The sequence below is a fragment of the Mesocricetus auratus genome, unplaced genomic scaffold (genome assembly GCF_017639785.1).
Source record: "Mesocricetus auratus isolate SY011 unplaced genomic scaffold, BCM_Maur_2.0 Super-Scaffold_100011, whole genome shotgun sequence".
Classification (NCBI taxonomy): Eukaryota; Metazoa; Chordata; class Mammalia; order Rodentia; family Cricetidae; genus Mesocricetus; species Mesocricetus auratus.
The window spans coordinates 50,115,079-50,135,607 of record NW_024429195.1 but is presented as its reverse complement, the minus strand read 5'-3'; the positions used below and the strand labels follow the sequence as shown (position 1 = coordinate 50,135,607).

The 20,529-nt window shown below is 41.8% G+C and overlaps 1 protein-coding gene across 1 annotated transcript in view; it reads right to left on the bottom strand.

Annotated features, from left to right (window-relative positions):
• Lemd3 (LEM domain containing 3) overlaps window positions 1-20,302 on the bottom strand; it is a 42,347-nt gene extending 22,045 nt beyond the window's left edge. The window contains exon 1 of the mRNA XM_005081521.4: window positions 18,695-20,302. Coding sequence (XP_005081578.2) covers window positions 18,695-20,231 — 1,537 coding nt within the window. The 5' untranslated portion in view covers window positions 20,232-20,302. The remainder of the gene's footprint in view (window positions 1-18,694) is intronic.
• Between the last annotated feature and the right edge of the window lie 227 nt (window positions 20,303-20,529).

Here is a 20,529-nt window from a genome sequence, read left to right as displayed (position 1 = left end):
GAGTATTTTTGAAAGACAGAAAATCAGAAGTTCTCAAAACAGGAATAGGAAAAAAGTAAAATCTTAAATATTAAATTAAAAAACCAAAACACATGGGTTGTAAAACTACTTTTCAGTAGCATTAATTTTTAATGTTAAATCTGAACACTTTGAAATAAAGCTATATAAAGCTCAATATACTACCAAAAATGTTTTATCAATCTTAAAATACATTGGTTAAGAAATACTAAAAAATAAGTTTTTGTGTTAAAAAAAATGCAATCCTGAAAAGGCAAGTTTTCAAGTCTATGAACAATGCCCTGATATAGCACTTTTTTCCACTTGACATGAAAGTGTTTTTTGTCACCATCAAATGGGAAGCCAGTTCAAGTGTGCCTGTGACAGCAGAACTGTATGTACATCAGGAGTGGTCTGTCACCAGACTGTCGTGAGCTCTTCTCACCTGAAACCAGGCGTTGGTCACATTGTATGAGTGGAGCCGCACAGTTTAACTGGAAAGCCGTCCTGTTGTCTAAGCTAAATCCACTTAGGTGTGTACGCATGTTACTGTGTGCTGTGAAAGCACTGGTGTTAAATTACGAGGGAAGCTTCGGGAGGTATCACAAGGACTAGGAAGATGAGGATGGAGTAAAAGAGGGCTCCGGAGAAAAACAGTCTGTTGAAAACTACTGCTGTCTTTTGTATCCTAGATTTGTGCTTCAAGACTAAAACTGAGAATTGACACATATAAAAAGTCAGGGGGATTCTTTCTGCCCTTAAGTAAAAAAACATTTTTTATGCCAACAACTAACACATACTAAACTGAATTAAGAGTAGAGTAAAATATAGCCTATGGTTAAGTTTTAAAAGGAATCTATCCATGCACAGCAGTTCTTAAACAGTAAGACAGTCTTCAAATCTATGAAAGAAGCATGTTCACACATTTGTCTTCCCTCAAACCATTTCAGTATTTTTAAAACACCAATACACCTCATTGGAACTGTCTAGTCTTTAAAGAAGAAAAAGAATTATCATGTTTAAAAACTCACAAATATTCTTATCAATGCTGACCTATCTAACAATATGGAGAAATCTGGCAACTGTAAACAAGACTATATTGCAAAAGTGTCTGGCAGCAGAACTCTATTGCTGTATTAGCTGTCTCTTCTCTAGGGGAACCGAATGGACTGCAGTTCTCAATTGTACCCCAACAGTGACAGTGTCAAGCTCTCTCAGATTCGTGCTTCCATCCCAAGGGCACAGCCACTGTGAAGCCATGCTCCAAACTTAGTCTCCTATTTTATGCTTTGAAACAGTTGCACATCACCACTTTTTCTTAAGTTCTCCTGGTCTGGCCATTTCCTCTTTACTTCTTTGTCCAGGTTATTTCAAACTTCAGACACACCAAACTCTTCTTGTACATATCCTTAATACTTGGACTTATCTTTTCTTTAAACTACAAACCAAATTCCTAAAATGTTTAATTTGACCCTCAAAAATTTTCAAAGGTTTTCGTATTACATTTTGCCTCAAAGGACTAAATTTTAGCTTATAAATTTAACAAGACATTTTTATTTTTCGTCTCCAAACTTCTGTTAGCAATTTCAAAAAATATTATTAGTTTTGTGAAACCTTTCATTAAATGTAAACTTTTTCCAGTTTTTAGCTGAACGCTGAACATTTATCAACCACTATGAATTCCTCTGAGTTGGTATACTACAGAGTCTTTACTATTCTTAACCAAATAAACTAATGACCTTTCAAAAGGACTCCATATGTGGGTCACTAAGTGCCAGTAAAGAGACCAGTACTTTGAGTATTACATGCTAGACAATGTAATTATGGGCACTGAATAAATCAATATACTTGTCCTAGTTAACACACTGACAAAAAGCAACTTGGAGTAGAGGGTTTTTGTGGCTTACATGCTTGAAGGAGAGGGTTTATGTGGCTTTTATTATTTAGGAGGCTAGGGACAGGAGCTCTATACAGGAATCTGGAGGCAGGACCTGAAGCAGAGATCATGAAGGAATGCTCCTACTGGCTTACACAAACTCCCTTTCTATACACAGTCCAGGTCCACCTACCCAAGGATGGCACCCCACCAGTAGGCAATCAAGCAACTGACATGCCCACAAGATAATCGGATAGAGGCAATCCCTTCATTGAGACTCTCTTCCCAGGTATGTCTAGGTTTGTGTCAAATTGACAGGTGGAGCCACCTATGACCCCTGCCGTTCTAAAGAGATTCAGAGAGACAATAAACAAGTAAATGCTGAAAAGGTATAAAACCAGGTAGGTCTAAGTTCTTTGGATGGAAACAGCTGGGCTTGACTGTAACGGAAAGAAGCTATATGATCAGAGAACCACCCTAACCAATCACAGCCCCCTCGCGTTTACCATGTTTTTAAAAGCTGTAACTCCTGGATTCAATACTGACACACCATTCAGCCTTATCTTTGGATGTAAGATATTCCCAACAAGTCCCTGCGCTATGCCAGTTAGCATGCTTAGTTGGAGGACATAAGAACAAAGAGAAGTCCTCTCAGTTTACTCTGCAGAGCTACTCTCAGGGCAGCCACTTACAGCTCTGCAACTACAACCTTACACTAGTTCTGAGTCCCAGGAAACATTCATCTCAGCAGCAACATTAACCACCTAAACAATGATCTCAGTTGTATCTTCTTATATAGATACTCAAATTTGCAGAATCCCATCTTTAACACTAGTGAGATTATATGTAAAAGGGAGGGAGAGAGACGAGGGAATTTTTCCAAAAGCTGAAGAACACTGCACCTGTGTGGCAAGCACTTTTGAAGGTCACCATCAGCCAAGCAGGTCTAAAAAAGAACAGTGAACAGGCAGGACATTCTTTTGCAACAGCAATTACACATTTGTTTCCTGACAGTTTGACAATTACTCCTGGCTCTATTAAATATGTGCTCAGTCCACAGCATAGGAAAGCCATTTACAGTTTACACCTGTTAAGACTTCCTTTCAGGGGCCACTCCTACTACCTTTACTTTAGTCACTTTTGAATGACCCTGCAGCCATAATCCATCTACAGACATGGTAAATAATCATGAAATAAAGGGAAGAGAGCAAGATTCTAAAACTTCTCAAGCCCACATACTCTACAGGGCTTCCAGCTTTTCACCTCTCACTGTTTTAAGAGAGGCAATAATCCCATGTGTCTTCCAAATAACAATTTATAATGATGAATTTATAAAAAGGGCTTTAAATGTGGGTATCAAATACTAACCTTACAAAGAAAACAGAAAAAATGTATTCAAGAATTTAAAAGGTCAAATTGACTCAGGATCAAATTGGACAATAACATTTTTTAAAATTTTGGTTAGTTCTTATTCTTTATACAGGATAGAGAATATTATGGTCCATTTTCAACCTTATGATCACCTGAAAGTCACACATTTGCGCACAACAAAACAACATGCATGGGGGAACACACCCAGTACTCAAGAGACAGAAGCAGGTTATCAAGTTTAAAGTCACCTTGAGGCCACAGGGAGACTGTGTCTGGAACAATTTTTTCTCTTTTTAAAAGAAATGAGATAAAGTGAGTATCAGACTGTAATTAAGATTACTCATAAACCTCACATTATGATTGGTCTGGGATCTCTGTTACAAAAATTACATGAAAACAAAACAGAGTGACAACTGAAGAAAACAAGGATAAGATTAACAAGGGAAATCCACATAGTGTGAACAGCAGGAGTAGGCAACAGGCATGAGTATTGATCCTTTCAACTTTGTTTGACATTTTCATGTATTAGAGAGGAAATATAAATGCAAATAAATATTTTACTTTTTACTAAGCAAAACAAGAAATGTTTATGGGTGATGTTAGGGTTAATCTGCTTTTAGTCTGACCTATGAGAAAATATGAGATTATTACTCTGTTAAACAGCAACAACAACAAAAAAATTAATTCTTCTTACAGCCACAACAAGTGGTGTCACAGGGTAAACTATTATCAATAAAATTGGAGAGATCAATAGTCACACGGAAGTGATGGCAGACACCTGTGGCAGAATATTTAAGGTGTGTGACTTTTGTTTAACTCTGTGAAGCTGTGTTACTGTGCCTGTCTAAAACACCTGATGGTCTAATAAAGAGCTGAACGGCCAATAGTGAGGCAGGAGCAAGGATAGGCGGGGCTGGCAGGCAGAGAATATAAACAGGAGAAATGAGGATGAGGAGAACAAGAGAATAAGGAGAGAAGGACATCAGGGGTTAGTCACCCAACCACCCATGGAGTAAGAAGGAAATTAGCCAGCTAATTCAGAGAACCGTGGCTGGTCAAGGTGCTGAGAACAAGTGACCTTGGGAGCTTAAGCTTTAAATGGTATATCCTTATTACCTCCTTTAAGATTCAGAGAACACCCAAGAATTGTGGGAAGAATGTAAGAGCTGGATGATTGTGGAGAAAAGCCATGAGAAACGTGTCTTAGAGACAAAATATAGCTAGGGTGCTCACGAACTCACAGTAACTGCAGTTGCCTGGAGAGGGCCTGCACAAGACTGAGCATACAAACAACCAGCTATCAATGCAGGAGGGAGCCCACCCTGACCAGGAGAGCTGAGACAGTAAGTGGGTGATGTAGCTACTGATGAGTTAGTCACTCGTGCTCCAGTGGCTAGCCTTCCTACAGCTATGTCTATAGTTGTCTGTGGAATGCTCAACCACAAGTGACACACTTTTATTACTCCACCTGCGTCAGTGCTCATGGCACACCATGGGAAAGGGAGCAGAAAGATTGTAAAAGGCCAAAGTTTGGGAAGACTGTTGCAAACAGTGCCTTCTGGACATGGCAGAGCTGTTAGACTCATGAACTCTCAGCTACTGCGGTTGTCTGTATAAGACATGCACAAGATCAGAGCAGTCAACACCCGGGCATGGTGGATGGCGTGCTCACAAAGCCCTACCCCGAGTTGAAGAGCTATTGGCAGTTGAAGGTTATTAGGAGGAGTCTGTTTTCTTGAAGGGTGTGGTCCTTGGTAGGCCCACGAGGATGTGGGCAACAATAAATGGACTCAGCAGGGAGGATAGAGAAGGGGGAGAGGAAAACTGGAAAGAAAAGGAAGACTAGACATGAAATTGGGACACAGAGAGGATTGCCCTGTTATACACCAGGCAAGGGATAAGTGGGATTTAACATATAAAACTAAAAAAATAAATGAAATAAAATATAGTATTGGCCAGGTTGCCTTGACCTCTCTCTATGCTGACTCTGACACTCCCCAAGTCTCTTCTGGTTCTAAATACCACCCAATTCGTGAATTGTTCTTTGCTCAAATAAACTAATTTATTTTGTTACGTTTTTAGCACTATTTTAGTCCTTCAGCTTTCTTCTAACAGTGTACCTCAAATTCCAAATGCAACTTAAATGTTTAACTAAGTGTAACTGTTCTAATGCTTACTTAGATATCAGAAGAACCTAATCAAAAGCATCATTTCTGGGCAGGGAATTGGTGACCCACACCTTTAATGCCAGCACTTGGGAGGCAGAGACAGGTAGATCTCTGTGAGTTCAAGGCCAGACTGGTATGCAGAGTTCCAGGACAGGTTCCAAAGCTACAGAGAAACCCTGTTTCAAAACAACAACAACAACAACAACAACAACAACAACACACACACACACACACACACACACACACACACACACACACACATACACACACACACACACACCAAAAAGTATCATTTCTGAGACCATAAGGGAGCCTCCATATCTAAGGAGTTTTCTACTGCATTTCTGCATATTTTTTTACCATGTTAAATTTCTACTTTACGCTCTGATTTCCAGAACTTAACTTCATGGAATTACCGCACACAAAAACTGAACTTGTCAGTTGCATAATGACACTCTGAACAAATTAATATGGCTGATACTTTAGTTTCTACAGTCTAAGTAAACAACCTTAAAACCTGGAATAAAACTAATTTGGAACTAGCCCACAGAGCCTGGTGGGCTCACCTGTGGGTATCTGACAAGGACTCTCCTCCTGAAACATCCGGTAGCCAGCGGCTCAGCATGCACTCTTCTCCCAGCTGTCTCTATTTACAGGCCAGGGCCAGTGAAGGCAACATGGGGGCTGGGAGTTCACGCCTGCAACAGCTGCCCCATGCCCAGAAGACAGCATGTCACAGCCCTTCTCTCTATCTTCTGAATCTTACACGCTTTCTATCCCTTCTCTGTGATATCCCGAGCCTTAAAGGAGATGGCATAAATGATCTGTTTAAGGCTGAACATTCACTGTCCCTTTTGAACAGCCAAGAAAGAATCCTTGCATTCACCAACAGGCACTGCAAAGAGAAGTTTCTCTGAGTAAGGCTGAAGGTAGCTTGTGTCTGTGACAAGACCACCATAGTTTTGAGAACTAAATAATGCAAGCAAAATCTAAACATTTCAGTACTCAAGAGATAGGCACACACACATTGACTTGGAGCCCCTTGAACTAAATCGTCATTAAAACGTTTATAATTACAAATCCACAGTCACAGTACAATTTTTTCAGACAGGGCTTCTCTGTGTAGCCCTAGCTGTCCTCAATCTCACAGCAATCCACCTGCCTTTGCCTCCTGAGTGCTGGGATTAAAAGCACCACCACTGCCCAGCTAAGCCCTCAGTTTCTTTCTTTCTTACTTTTTGTTTGTTTGTTTGTTTGTTTGTTTGTTCGAGACAGGGTTTCTCTATATTGTGTTTTGAAGGCTGTCCTGGAACTCACTTTATAGACCAGGCTGGCCTTGAACTCACAGAGATCCGCCAGCCTCTGCCTCCGAGTGCTGAGACTAAAGGTGTGTGCTACCAACACCTGGCTCCTCGGTTTCTTACAACTGTCCTTCCACCTGAGGAAATTTGGCTACATGGCTACACAATATCCTCCCAATTCCTCTACTGCACAATACAGCATCCAACTCTGAAAACTCCTTTAAAATCAAAGATGGTTCTCTGCACCAAACTGTTTTAACTTTAGAAACTCATTCCTCAACTGGGCGTTGGTGGCCCAAGCCTTTAATCCCAGCACTTGGGGGCAGAGGCAGGCAGATCTCTGTGAGTTCGAGGCCAGCCTGGTCTACAAAGTGAGTTCCAAGACAGCCTACAAAGCTATGGAGAAACCCTGTTTTGAAAAAACAAACAACAAAAAAACTCATTCCTCAGTCTATCCTCCATTCTTCTCAAGAACCAGAAGCTCCATGTATGAATGGGAGTGGGCATCGAACCCTTGTAACCGACAGGTAGTTAACGGTGTACAAACATCTATGAAATCTTATAGAACAAGCTATTTCCTTATATTCATGTAATAGCTGCACTAGCTAGAAGTCTTACTAGATTTTTTCCGCTTAAAGTGATCTGCTCCATTCTTGTCAAATTGTATACCCTATTATACTCTATTTTAAAAACATCTGTGGTTTTGTTTTGTTTTTGCTGTTTTTTGGAGACAAGTTTCTCTATGTAGCATTGGAGCTTATCTGGAACTCTCTCTGCATACCACGCTGGCCTCAAACTCACAGAGATCCACCTGCCTCTGCCTCTTGAGTGCTAGGATTAAAGGCTTGCGTCACTACCACCCAGCTTATTTTAAAAACATTTGAATTCAAATAACATGCTGACATTAGGACTCATACTACAGTTATAACTAAGCAGTAAGTGATTAAATTGTCTATTATTTAAATCTCTAGAAACTAACAAAAGATAGTAAACAACATTGATGTTTGCTTTAAGAGAAAATGGGGGATGGAGAGACAGTTCAGCAGTTAAGGGAACTTGTTGCTCTTGCAGAAGACCTGGGTTTAGTTCTCAGCGCCTACATGGCTTGCTGGAGCCTGAACCAGACCTCAGACACAAGGTAAGTACTGCTAAGCTGTAGTCCCAGCCCATAGTAAAGTGGGAATTTCAAGTTTAAAATGTCTTACACATATAACTCATAATTTCTGACCAATGCAAAAAGGAGATTGCTTGTTTTTCCTTTTTGAACACAAAAAGCTGCTACATAATATACTACAAAATGATATAAATGTATACAACTCAACATGATGAGTAACAGCTTCCCAGAAGTCTTTCTCAAAATGACTAAAAGTTAAAGCCCTTTAGCTTGACAAGATTTACTAGTCACTCATTAGTTTTCTCTGTTCCCAACAAGAGCTGACTTTTCCCACCTCACTACAGTCATGTGTCAGATTGGAAAGGCCGTCTCTCATTTCTAAGTCTAGTCTCAAGAGTAATAGAAAGCAGTTTAAAACTGGAAATGGTGATGTAAGCATAGAGGAATATCCCCAATAAGAATGAGAGCAGGTGGGAGTACTACTGGAGCTTCAAGCCAAGAGGCATTTGGTGCCTTAAAATGAGAAGTAATAAAGTCAAGTCCTAGAGTGAGTGAAAACAGCAATGACTGGACTCAACATCACTCACCAGCCTGCCCTGTCTCTGTGTTCTTAAATAGTGCAGTATAGGAAACAGAACAGGTTTTTAAGATCAGAATAGTTGTAAATCCCACTCTTGTACAGAATACCTGTGTTAACAAAGAACTCTATGTCATCATTTATATCTGTAAATTGTTAACAAAACCTACATCATATTACTAGAAAGAGTAACTGTAAAATCATATAGAACAAAATGCATGGCACACTGTAATCATCCTAGAATTAGTAATCATTAGCTCTAATTAAACCAATAATGTAACTCAGGGAAATCTAGATCTACTAACCGCATGTGTCTGCCAAGCCTTGGAAATGTCACTGCTATGTGTAAAGCTCCCCGAGTTTTGAATTCTTAGTACACATCAGAATACCACATAAAATATTTCATCAGCAACTTCTACACTGGCTATGTCAAAATTCTAGCTATAAGAGATTAAGTGAAGTTAACTACTAGATTTCAATCTACCCATTTACTTTTTACATCTTAATGTAGCTACTAAAAAGTTTTACTGGAACATATTACTTGCATTATATTTCTACTGAATGATTCTGATCAAATAAATCACAACATTGATGTTTTAAATTCAAAATGAAATAAAATTGTTGTTATATGTCTCAAATTATCTAGGAGACTGGAAATATTAATGTATCTTAGTTCTTTCTAACTTAGGCAGTGTGATTTTAATTTCCTACTTCTTATCAAACCCACGTTATACCTTCCAGTTTCTAGGCTGTATCCATTTAAGTGACTGTGTATTAGTTGAAATGTAACCTAATCTTCCCACTTTGGTATAGGAGTACTCATCCTACTTTACAAGTTATCTGAAGAACATCTAGCAAGCAAACACTTGTTTGGTACCATTCTTCAGCTAATGTTAGGAGTCCAAAGCAGCCAGCACCTTCAGGTTGCAGCCCAGATACAGAGGAAAGAAGTGCTGTTTTGCCTACCTGTCTTGCTCCTTGCTGGTGAATACACCAACCGTGCTTGCCACTGCAAATTGCTGCCATCCTTTGCTTACCAGAGACTCAGCATCTTAGGCCTTCCATCCCCAACTACACCAGAGCTCAGGTAGCCTCCTGCCTTCAGGGCCAGGCTGGGACTGCTGATGAGGCACTAAGCTTTGTGCACTGAGCAGCTGCAAGGTCCCGGCCTTTCTAGCATGCAAACAGCTTTTGCTGGACTACCCAGTCACTGCAATGTCGGCCAATCTAATAATTCCTTTTCATGATACATATTCATTGTACAGTTCTGTTCCTTTAAAAAACTAAGTAAAACATCCACCTACATTTTTAATGTATTTTCTGCCTCAAATTCAGGACTAAATTCTACATTAATGTACATATTTCTGACTTGCAAATCTACCTTCTCGTGGTCAGCACCGTTAAAATCTAGCTCTTGGTTGTACTCTATGATGTATCACAATAATATAGCTATAAAAGTGAAAGGTTCTTCAGTCTCAGAAATAAGGAAGGTTACTAATTAGGTGATATGAAACAACAGGTCCCCTTTATCTACTCAGACAGCACAAGAGACAAGTTTAAAAGTCTGATAAGGACTATAACTTTAACAAATTTCCATTACTTAGTAACATTATTAGCAAGACATGCCATTGAGCTTAACAAGTGTTTCTTAAATTACACTACTCTAGCTGAAGAATTCTAACTTACAATATTAGAAGTACAGTTTAGATTATCTCAAATTCCCTTAAATCACTATGTGAAATTCCCTATAAAAGTCACTGGCTGAACATGAGGCTTATTTTACTGTGTTTTCAACTGACAGACATAAAAACTAAGGTTCAGGGTTCTAAGTCACTTTCTTACCCAAACACAGCAGCAGAGCCACCCAACAATCAGGCAGTATGACAGTGAGGCAGAGACAGTGAGACAGTGAGACAGAGACAGTGAAACAGAGACAGTGAGACAGAGACAGTGAGACAGAGACAGTGAGACAGTGAGACAGAGACAGTGAGGCAGTGAGACAGAGACAGTGAGACAGAGCAGTGAGGCAGTGAGGCAGTGAGACAGAGACAGTGAGAGACAGTGAGACAGTGAGACAGAGACAGTGAGACAGAGAGACAGAGACAGTGAGACAGAGACAGTGAGGCAGTGAGGCAGTGAGACAGTGAGACAGTGAGGCAGTGAGACAGAGACAGTGAGACAGTGAGACAGAGACAGTGAGACAGAGACAGTGAGACAGAGAGACAGAGACAGTGAGACAGAGACAGTGAGACAGAGACAGAGACAGTGAGACAGAGACAGTGAGACAGAGACAGTGAGGCAGTGAGACAGAGACAGTGAGGCAGTGAGGCGGTGAGCAGCAGCGATTGACCATGATACACTTGTTCCTTATTTCTTCTGCATCTCAGATTCTCACAGGGACAGCAGTAACTACTCTCATAAAAATTCAAGTGTTCACAAATAGAAAGTTTTTCATGTTTCCTCTTATCAACTAAGTGTTTACATTCTAAAAGAAGGGACGATTGAAATCCTAATTTTAAAAAAACAAGACATTTTGTCATAAGCATATGAATACTTTTAGAACATTTGAACTTAGCAGTAAATGTTCAGATTTATAACATTTTCACTTGGGACACATTTATTCTCCATGTTTCTTCAAAAAAAAACTTATAAAAACTTTTGTGAAATGATACCTAAATTAAGTCTGTGATTTATAGATGCAATGCTCACTTGAGAAACTGTGGTACCAAAAATAGGTGGAAGAAATGATCACATTAACACTTAGCACAGGAATTACCCCACTCCTTTATACAGGGTGCATGTTGTCGTAAGCTTTACCATATGACACTCAAATGTACAGAATCTATTTTTTAAAGTTAGGTTTCAAACATTACAATATACAAATCCAAACACTGTTACATAGTAACCAAACTCTAAGTCCTCGCAACTCTAATCACTCATATCAACACTGTAGACCAATGGTTCTCAATCTTCCTAACGCTAGGATCCTTTAATACAGATTCTCAGGTTGTCACAACTCCTCTAACCATAAAATTACTTCATTTCTACTTAACTATAGCTATGCTACTGCTATGAATTGTAATGTAAATATCTGATATGTAGGATATCTGACATGTGACTCCCTGGTTGAGAACTGCTGCTATAGAACATTTCTTTCCACAAAAACAAACATAAAATATTATAAATAGACAACTCGAAGTTTAGTTAAAAGAAAAAAACATATACTATGTATCTAAAATTCTTTACCACTTAGATAACCCCTAGATAAATGTATATGATAAGACCACTACTTTTCCCACCAGTTTCATAACTGCAAAAATATTTTAAAAGCTAGAAATATTACAGCTTTATATATATATTAGTTTGCATTAGAGCAGACACCTCTTCCCCATATATCTATAAATTAATCTAAAATCTTAAGTGAGAATAAATGATCCCACACAATCCCTAATAGTTGAGTATAACTTTGTACTTTCTTTCCCTAGATTATTTTTAGCTGTTCTTGGATTTCACACACTAATCTGTTTAACCCACCTACATCTCTTCAGAGTTTTCTGGATAACGGATACAGAGAAGACAGACTGAATATGTATGTACTTACACACATGAAGGCAATCTAGCATGGTGACTACCAGATCCTGCCCATACAGGACTGCTCACGACCCTAAGTAAGTTCCTTGACCTCTCCTGTCTTTCCATGCCTACAGCAAGGAAGCACCTACACCATGAGGACTAATGAGTGTGGAACACAGCACACACAGGGTAATGTGCTGTTATTACTAAAGCCACAGTCAAAGCTTTGCCGTGCATGGTCGATTCTTTAGTCTACTTCACAATGAGGATGCTGAGGATTACAGTACCTAACTTACCCTTACTTTAGGAGCTAGCAAGTCAAAGTGCCAAATGTTCACACACAGGCTCTCGCCGCCAGCGTTTCCTCAAACTACTTACTTCCTTGGAGATAACAAGTTCTGATTTTAAATTATTCTCCAAAGAAAGACATTCTCATAGAGTAGATTTTTAATTTCTAAAATCGTCAAACTGGTATATCCAAGCATCGCTGATTTACAGGAATATTCTTAGGTTTTTTAAAAAATTGTTTTCTTACCCAGTAATCAACTTTTAGAGATTTCAAAACCACACCCAGCTTTCATTCTTCACAAATACTGCAACAAGTATTTCTTTCAAACATTTTAACCCCAAGTCAATGCCAGGTATTAACTTCAAGGAGTGAAAATATTTCTTAAACCAAGTCTACAAAGTGATAACACTTGGTCTTGTACTTTAAAAAGAGCCTTCTTCTGCATCTCTCTCTCTCTCTCTCTCTCTCTCTCTCTCTCTCTCTCTCTCTCTCTCTTTTTCTTTTTCTTTTTTTTTTGGTTTTACGAGACAGGGTTTCTCTGTATTGTTTTGGAGGCTGTCGGTCCAGCCTGGTCTCGAACTCACAGAGATCCACCTGCCTCTGCCTCTCGAGTGATGGGATTAAAGGTGTGTGCCACCACCGCCCGGCTCTAATTCTTCTCTACAGTATCAACATTCCTAAGTCATTCAGGCTCATAAACACAAATAACCTTTTGATTCTGACAATTGACAAGCATATTTCTTTCCTCAAAACAATTATCTGAAGCCCCATTCAATTCCCAATTGTCAACCTAAGTTTTATAACAGTCATGCTAATTGTTATTGTTACTTTAACTTTCGTATTCATTCCATGCTACCCCACTTGTTTATCCTTCCTGAAAAAATAATTTGATCATGTCAGTTCTCTGCTCTAAATCCTCCATGGATTCCCATTCCTTACCCTACTGAACTATATCCACACTTGGACTTTGGCCTTTGGATATTTTGACCGATAAAGTGAATTCTACCCCATTTATTAAAGCCTGGGGCTTGCCTCATAATTACCTATTTCTTAACCACTTCCTATGACTGAGTTTGATGTAGTCCAAATTTCTGTGGGAATGAGCTATTTTTATATACCTTTGTGGGAGTAACTAATAACTAATATACAATGAGCTCATGAATGTATATTTAAAGCAGTTCTTCAGTTTACATGAAGAATGGGGCTCCTGCAATGAAAACTGTCACATAAAATGGCATTTATATATATCTTCTATTCATCTACTTCTATACTCCAGATCATCTCTACATTACTTTTAATGCAGACTACTATGCAAATAATTGAATATAAATTGTGACACAAATTTATGCCAATTGCTATTATTAAGTCATTGTACCATACCATTAAGCAATAACAAAGTACATGTTAATATAATATACACACACAAAGTACATACATATAATTATGATATAAATTTATGTTAATTGCTATATAAGCTGCACATACAGGGGGCCTGTGTTGGGTACTTCATATGTGATCATTTATTGAACATTTACTGGGTCACAAATTTGTGCCAAGGGTACCACAGTGAGTTCCATCTTCAATAACACTATACATTTGACATCTATTATCTCATGCAAAGTTTAAAGTCAACCCCAGGGAGGCATCAAACACTGTCAATCTTGAACATGAAACAATTACATTTCTAGTAAAGTCACAGAACGGACAGAGAACTGAAATTCACACCCCAAACTGAACAATAAAGCCTGTACCCAACATAAGAAAGATTAACCAGAGGAGTATCATCTGCCTGCCGTGGGAGACTGACACCGTCACACAGTATACTGAGTGCTATAAAGGACGAAGCTCTTATTTGAGCACAAAGTGATAGTCCAGACTTGGATAAACAGGATGAAGTATCCACAAAGGAAACTTTTAAGAATAAATAGTAGAGAGGAAAAGAAACTATTCCCAATGAAGGAAATAGTATGTTCAAAGAGACAAAATACCATTATATATTCAATGACTAGTAGGAAATGAAGGTAGAAAGGACAAGCGCAATCTCAGGACTGTTTAACCAAATTTAAATTCAGCCAGTAAATACAAGAAAGTTGCTGAGTAATTGTAAGTGAGAGACTAACTATATCTATGCTTTAGACACACTGCTCTAGCATGGAAATGGGCTGGAAAGGCTACTGCCTACAAGCAGGGACCTTTTAGGCTATCAGGAGTTCAGGCAAAAACTAACCTAAAAAAGCAGAAGTGATAGAAACAAAGATTGAGCAGGGCAGTGGTGGCGCTCACCTTTAATCCCAGCATTTGGGAGGGAGAGGCAGGTGGATCTATGAGTTCCAGAACAGCCAGGAATACATGGAGAAATTATCTTATAAAACAACAACAACAAAAATATTCAAAAGATGCATAGAAAGTAGAATTACTAGACATCCAAAGCAATCAAAGACAGTAAGAAGGTGAAGGAAAGACAGGAATCCAGGCAAACCCAAGTTTCTCTCTTGAGCTCTGGATATAATATGGAAGCACCATCATCAAAAAAGGGACTAGAGGGACAAAAACCTACTGTGACAGTACAGAAAACGCCAGATGATGCTGGAACCTGGAACAGCCAAAAGATGTGTAATAAACAAACAGGTAAATTTAGAGCAGTACCTGAGAATGGATGAAACACCCTAAGGAAGTATGTATAAAGGACGGCACTGAAGATAAAGCTCCAAAGGCTAAACACTCTTAAAGCAGAGGCAGATGACGCAAGTATGAAAAGCAGGAAACAGCAGCAACGTTCATGCTTGCAGGAGTGCAAATCCAAGGGGGTTGGCAATACACTGAATGAACCAAAGGGAAGAGAAATGGAGGCTTGTTAATTGGCGGCCTGCAGACTGATGACAGTAGAATAGCTAGCAAAACTAGACAAAACTTAAGTGACTATCGGAGAAGGGAAGAATGTCTTGGCTGAGAAGAGAGCAGCGGCTAAAATAGAATATAGAAACGAACATTTTTAGGATAGCACAGATTTTAGCACTTTTACAGGATGAGAAAAAGACCTGTGGTGAGAGAAATGTTTAAAATATATCTTTACACTTAAATCAGTGGATGGAAAGGATACCTATGACATAATGTTAAAGGAAAATACAAGTTGCTTAATACATACAGAATGATGTAACTTAAAGTTCAGACTTTTCCATTATGACTTCATCCATGCCAAAACTGACTTCATCCATCGAGTACCACTTTCCCTCACATTCACACACAGTCCCAGCAACACTGGGCATTCTTTCTGACCCTTCAACACACTGCCTGCTGTATCTGCCAGAGTGCTCTTCTTTCAATGGCTAGCCCTCCAGGCAACTCTGATCTTGGTTCATGTGTCACATTCCCAGAAGCCTGCCTACCTGTATGCAGTATTACATACTCTCCATCCCTACCCCACCTCTCTAAAGATACTAGCACTTTCTTGTGCTAACAGCTAGCACAAACAAGCATAATACTAACATTCTCATTTTTCACTTGTCCATCTTTCTCTCCGGTATGTAGGCTCTGAAGGTGATTTCTTCCACCATATACCCACCCATATATTGATATCCAATACTCATCTTTGTTGAAAAGTTACTGTCGTGGTAGGCACTTAAAGTAAAACTTACACATACTATCTGAATGATAATGAACACACCTAAAGTTCTGAAATGAGTTAATATTCCTGTTATAAATGAACAGGAATGAGTATGAAATTAGAAAGAGGGGATCTATAATTACACTGTTCTTGTGCTTCATCTCTCTTCAAATTGTCTATAAAGTCTTTTGCAGTTGAGAAATGATTTTTTTCTAAATAACTATGAATCTACAATAGGCAGTCTATTCTGTTTTCCCTTTTCCTTTAGTGAGCTGTTATGATTTAATCATCTGTAGGACAGTTTTATTGCAGGCTAATGTGTGAGTTATTCTGATAGTAGTTAAAAGTTAAAATGTTAATCCTTGGCATTGACAAAGCTTCGATCATCTTGGCTGACACCCAACTCTACAGACATGAACGTAAACTCAGAAATTTAATGAGTAAAGATAATTTAATTAAGATACTAATGAAAAAAACCTACAAAATCCAAAATAATTAAGAACATTTTACTTAAAAAAAAACCATTGTACATTATGTAAATGGTAACTAACTAAAAGCTTATGGTCACCTACAACCCTACAATCTTTTGGTGATACTACTTAAAGTAAAACTTATACTATTTGACCAATGAATGCTATAGATAACATTAAAATATGACCAAAGATTCAGAATGCAGGAAGTAAAAATATTCACTCTGAACACTCTAATGCCATTCAGTGACAGACTAACTGAACTAGCAGGCACTTTCTACCATGGCTTTTGGTGTCAAGTGCATACAGAGTTCATTATACTATGACTCAAACCTCTGCATCAGCTGCTTCAAGGTGTATCCAACAGAACTGATGACAATGTTAAATAGATTTAAAAACACTGTAAACATAATTTATATTGATATTTCTTACATATATATATACACACACACTGTAATTTACCAGAAATAAAGAAAACTTCATCTGAACTTCCAAATAAGTATCTCATGTTTAATAAATTATCTCATTTGAACTTCACAACTACAAAGTCAGAAGATATTCCCACCCTTTAGCATGTAAGAATGACGATCAGAAGATAAAGAGTTTGACTCTTTCAGCCAAGTCCTTGATCGTACTTACCCCCCTGTTTTTTTTTCCATCCAGGACACCCATGTACCATTTTCTCTATGGATGAAAGTAAGGAGCTTTTTATAATGAAAAGAAATCCCAGCATTCCTTTCCAACTGTACTTTAAATTTTAGTACATAACAAAACAATAACCATTTGCCTTAAAGTGATGGAAAAAGATCAAAGTGACTTTTAATAGTTTGGCTCACCAGTAATTCCACATGAATTGCTACCAAACGGAGATACCCTCTCATCTATAACAAGACTTACAGATGTCTCACAAAATATTAAGAAAGGGGTTTTGTGGTTAGGTAAAAATCTAAAATCAATTCATAGATAACACCTTTTTTCCAAAAGTTGTAGGAAGACACAGGGTCAAAAAAAACCAAACATACAAAAACAGGTACCACGGACAGGCAATGTCATTTAACTTCTGAGTGTTATTTCTTTTCCATCTCAAATATTCAAGGCAGGACACAGTACACCATTCTTGCTCCCAGAGAGCCAAGTAAAGCAAGGACTGCTCTTTCAAGCCTGTAATCCAACAATACTGTGGTCATTTATGTATTCATAGCTTAGCCTTGGTTATACTGAAATCGATGCTCACACTACCTGCTGGGCTACCTGCGCCCATGCCACTATTGTGACATAAAATATATAGTAAGCCAGCCTTATATATACAAACCATGATACTGTAAATTCTTACTAGGAGAAAATCTTCAAGGGAAATGGGAAGAAATCTAACAGTCCAATACACTAATTTATGTCCAATACTAACAAACCCCATCCTAGCCAATATAACATGGTTTTTCTCGATTAGCAAAGGGAAGTTCAAACCATAGTAACTACTACAAATCTCTTGCCCCATTCAAGTCTTTTCCGCTGCTTGTGATACCTGCCCAGAATGTCCTACAGCTGCTCTACAAGGCTACTTTGTTTTGTTTTGTCCAGCTTTACTTTTAGGTCTACCTCAAACAGCACTCTCTGACCATGCAATCTAAGCCAGCTTCTTCATCCCTATGTCCTCACAAAACACACAGCGGCCGTCCTCCTCAATGATCTGACCTATTACTGTCGTGTCATTACTCAATACTCAGTACTGAGGAAGGCCCTGGCTTGAATGAATGAACGCACACACCTCCCTGTCTATAGTCATTTACCAAGGAAATCGGACCCCAAGTTCCGTGGGCTGTTACCACCACTTTCTCCAGGGTGGAAGGGGAGGGGCTCTGGACTGAGACGTGAATGAAGAGGTGTGTCCCGCTGCCTCCTCAACACCTGTTCTCTTTGAAGAAATTAGAGAACTACCTATACTGTGTGTACACTGTCGTCTTCAATCATAACGCATTTAGAAAAGAAAACTCTGCATGAGTGGCCCTGCTCACAAATGGCACCACTTCAAACCTCATCGAGCCAATGACATCTGCAGTTATTTAAAACTAAAAGACGTTGGGACACTCAAGGGCCTTTGACTGGCCCTGGACTCCTCCTCGATAAGTCGTTCTGAATTTACCAACACACCACGCAGAAGAACGTAAAAGCCAGCCCTATGAAATCATTCTGGTATTGGTAACGACGTTCCTTCTCAAAAGACACACGACGCGTGTATTCCGAGGCACTTTGGCTGTTAAAACAAATAATTTCTTGCAGGTAAAGGTCGCCATCAGCAAGCAAGCCACGTGTCTGCATGTGAAAACCTGGGCCCTCAGAGTTGACTTAATACTTACTGAGTCCTCCAGCCTCCGGCACTCCGGTCCCCCTCATCCCGAGGTAAGTGAGTCCCAGTATCAGGAAAAAGAGGCAGGCAGCAGTCAGGAGAAACATGGACAAGTAGTGCGCGCTGAAACTGCCCGTGGGGGACACCTCTTCCCGTTTAAACTGCTGGAGGAGTTCCTCCTCGGGCTCGCAGAGCTTCGGCTTGCCATAGGCGTTTTTCAGGTAGGTGTGATTGGAGCCAGTGTGGTTGGCGTGGTTGACCCTGAGCGACGGAGGGGCAGGGGCGCCGGCGCCGGGAGGCAGGCTGTTGGAGTACACCCCGGGGGGATCCACAGCGAAGGCCCCGCCGCCTATGTGGTTGTTGGTTTTGAGAAGGGAACCCGTGGGCGACTCCAAGCTTGAGTCCACGTCGGGGGCCGCCAGCTTCTTGGCGCCAGCACGGTGTCGAGGAAGCGGGCTGGAGTCCACCGGCTCGCACCCTCCTCCCGGCTCGGCCGCCGCCTCCTCCTCGAGGGTTCGGCTCCAGTCTAGACTCCCGGCAGCCGCCGCCCTGTCATTCATCGCCAGTCCTCCCCCTCCCGGAGCCGAAGTCTCCAGCCGGCCGCCGCCAGATTTAGCAGGCAGCGCCGAGAAGGGCTTACTGTGGTGGCTCCGTCTGGGCCGATGGCGGGCCGGCGACGCGGAGTCGTCCTTGGCTACCTGTCTGCCGGAGGCCACGTCGCCGCCGCCGTCCTCCTCCTCCTCCGAGTCCGAGTAGTGCTCCCGGCAGCTGTACGGGAGGAGCCTGCTGCCGTTCACGGCTCGGCTCGCCCACAGCGGCTCGTCGGCCTCGGGGTCCCTGTCGTCGCCGTCCGCGATGTCCTCGTCGCCGTCCTCCGCGGCTCCGTCGCTGCCCGGCGGCGGCTGCGCTTCCGACGCCCCCGGCCGCCGTGCTCCCCACCACGAGTGGGGCTTCCTGCGCTCGCCCGAGTGGCCGCTGGTAGTCACCTCGGCGGCGGCCAGGGACGCCGGCGGCGCTTTGAGCCCGCGGGACTGGAGCGCAGCCCGGTCCCTCCGCGCGCCGCCGCCGCCGCCGGCCTGCTCCCGGGGGCTGGCCTCCACGTCCGACTCGTCCGAGCTGAAGCCCAGCAGCACTTTGCTGCCCGCCGCGGGGACGCTCGCCGCGCCCCCGGATCCTCCCAGGGGGCTCTCGGGAACCGAGGCGGCCAGGCGGCCCAGGCCCGCGGGGGTCCGTAAGTACGGGAGGTCACCCGAGCCGGCCCGGCCCGCCCCCGCCATCCCCGAGGCCGCCGCCGCCGCCGCCGTGTTATTGTTATTACTGTTCCGCGTCTTGGTGCCGCGGCCCCCCGCCCGGTGCGGCTGCGGCTGTGGCGGCGGCGTCTGCGGCGACTGCTGCTCCTCCTCGCGAAGCTTCTTCAGCTTCTTGAGGTACACCGGCCGCGTGCTCTCCGTCACCGGACCCGGGGATAAGCCGTAACGGCGGAGCTGAGTGAAAAGCTCCTCGTCCGAAAGCTGCTGGGGCGCCGAGGCCGCCGCCGCCGCCGCCATTTTCTCTCCAGGGTGTTTTACAAGCTCCGCGCTACCGGAAGTGACGCGCCGCCCTAGACCCTGAACTAGACCGGGCTGCCTGCGTCGCCCTCCCAGCGCCACGGGCGTCTCGGCCAATGGGAGACGCGGGAGGAGCTCACCTGAGCGGGAAAGCGCCACCTGAGCGCCGGGCGGGCTGGCGAGCGGCTCGGCCGGACTGGCGTGGAGGCTCCAACCTGCGGTCCCCGGCGTGTCCCCGGGAAAGCGCCACCTGAGCGGGGGCGAGCCGGTGGGCGAGCGGCTCGCCCGGGCCGGCGTG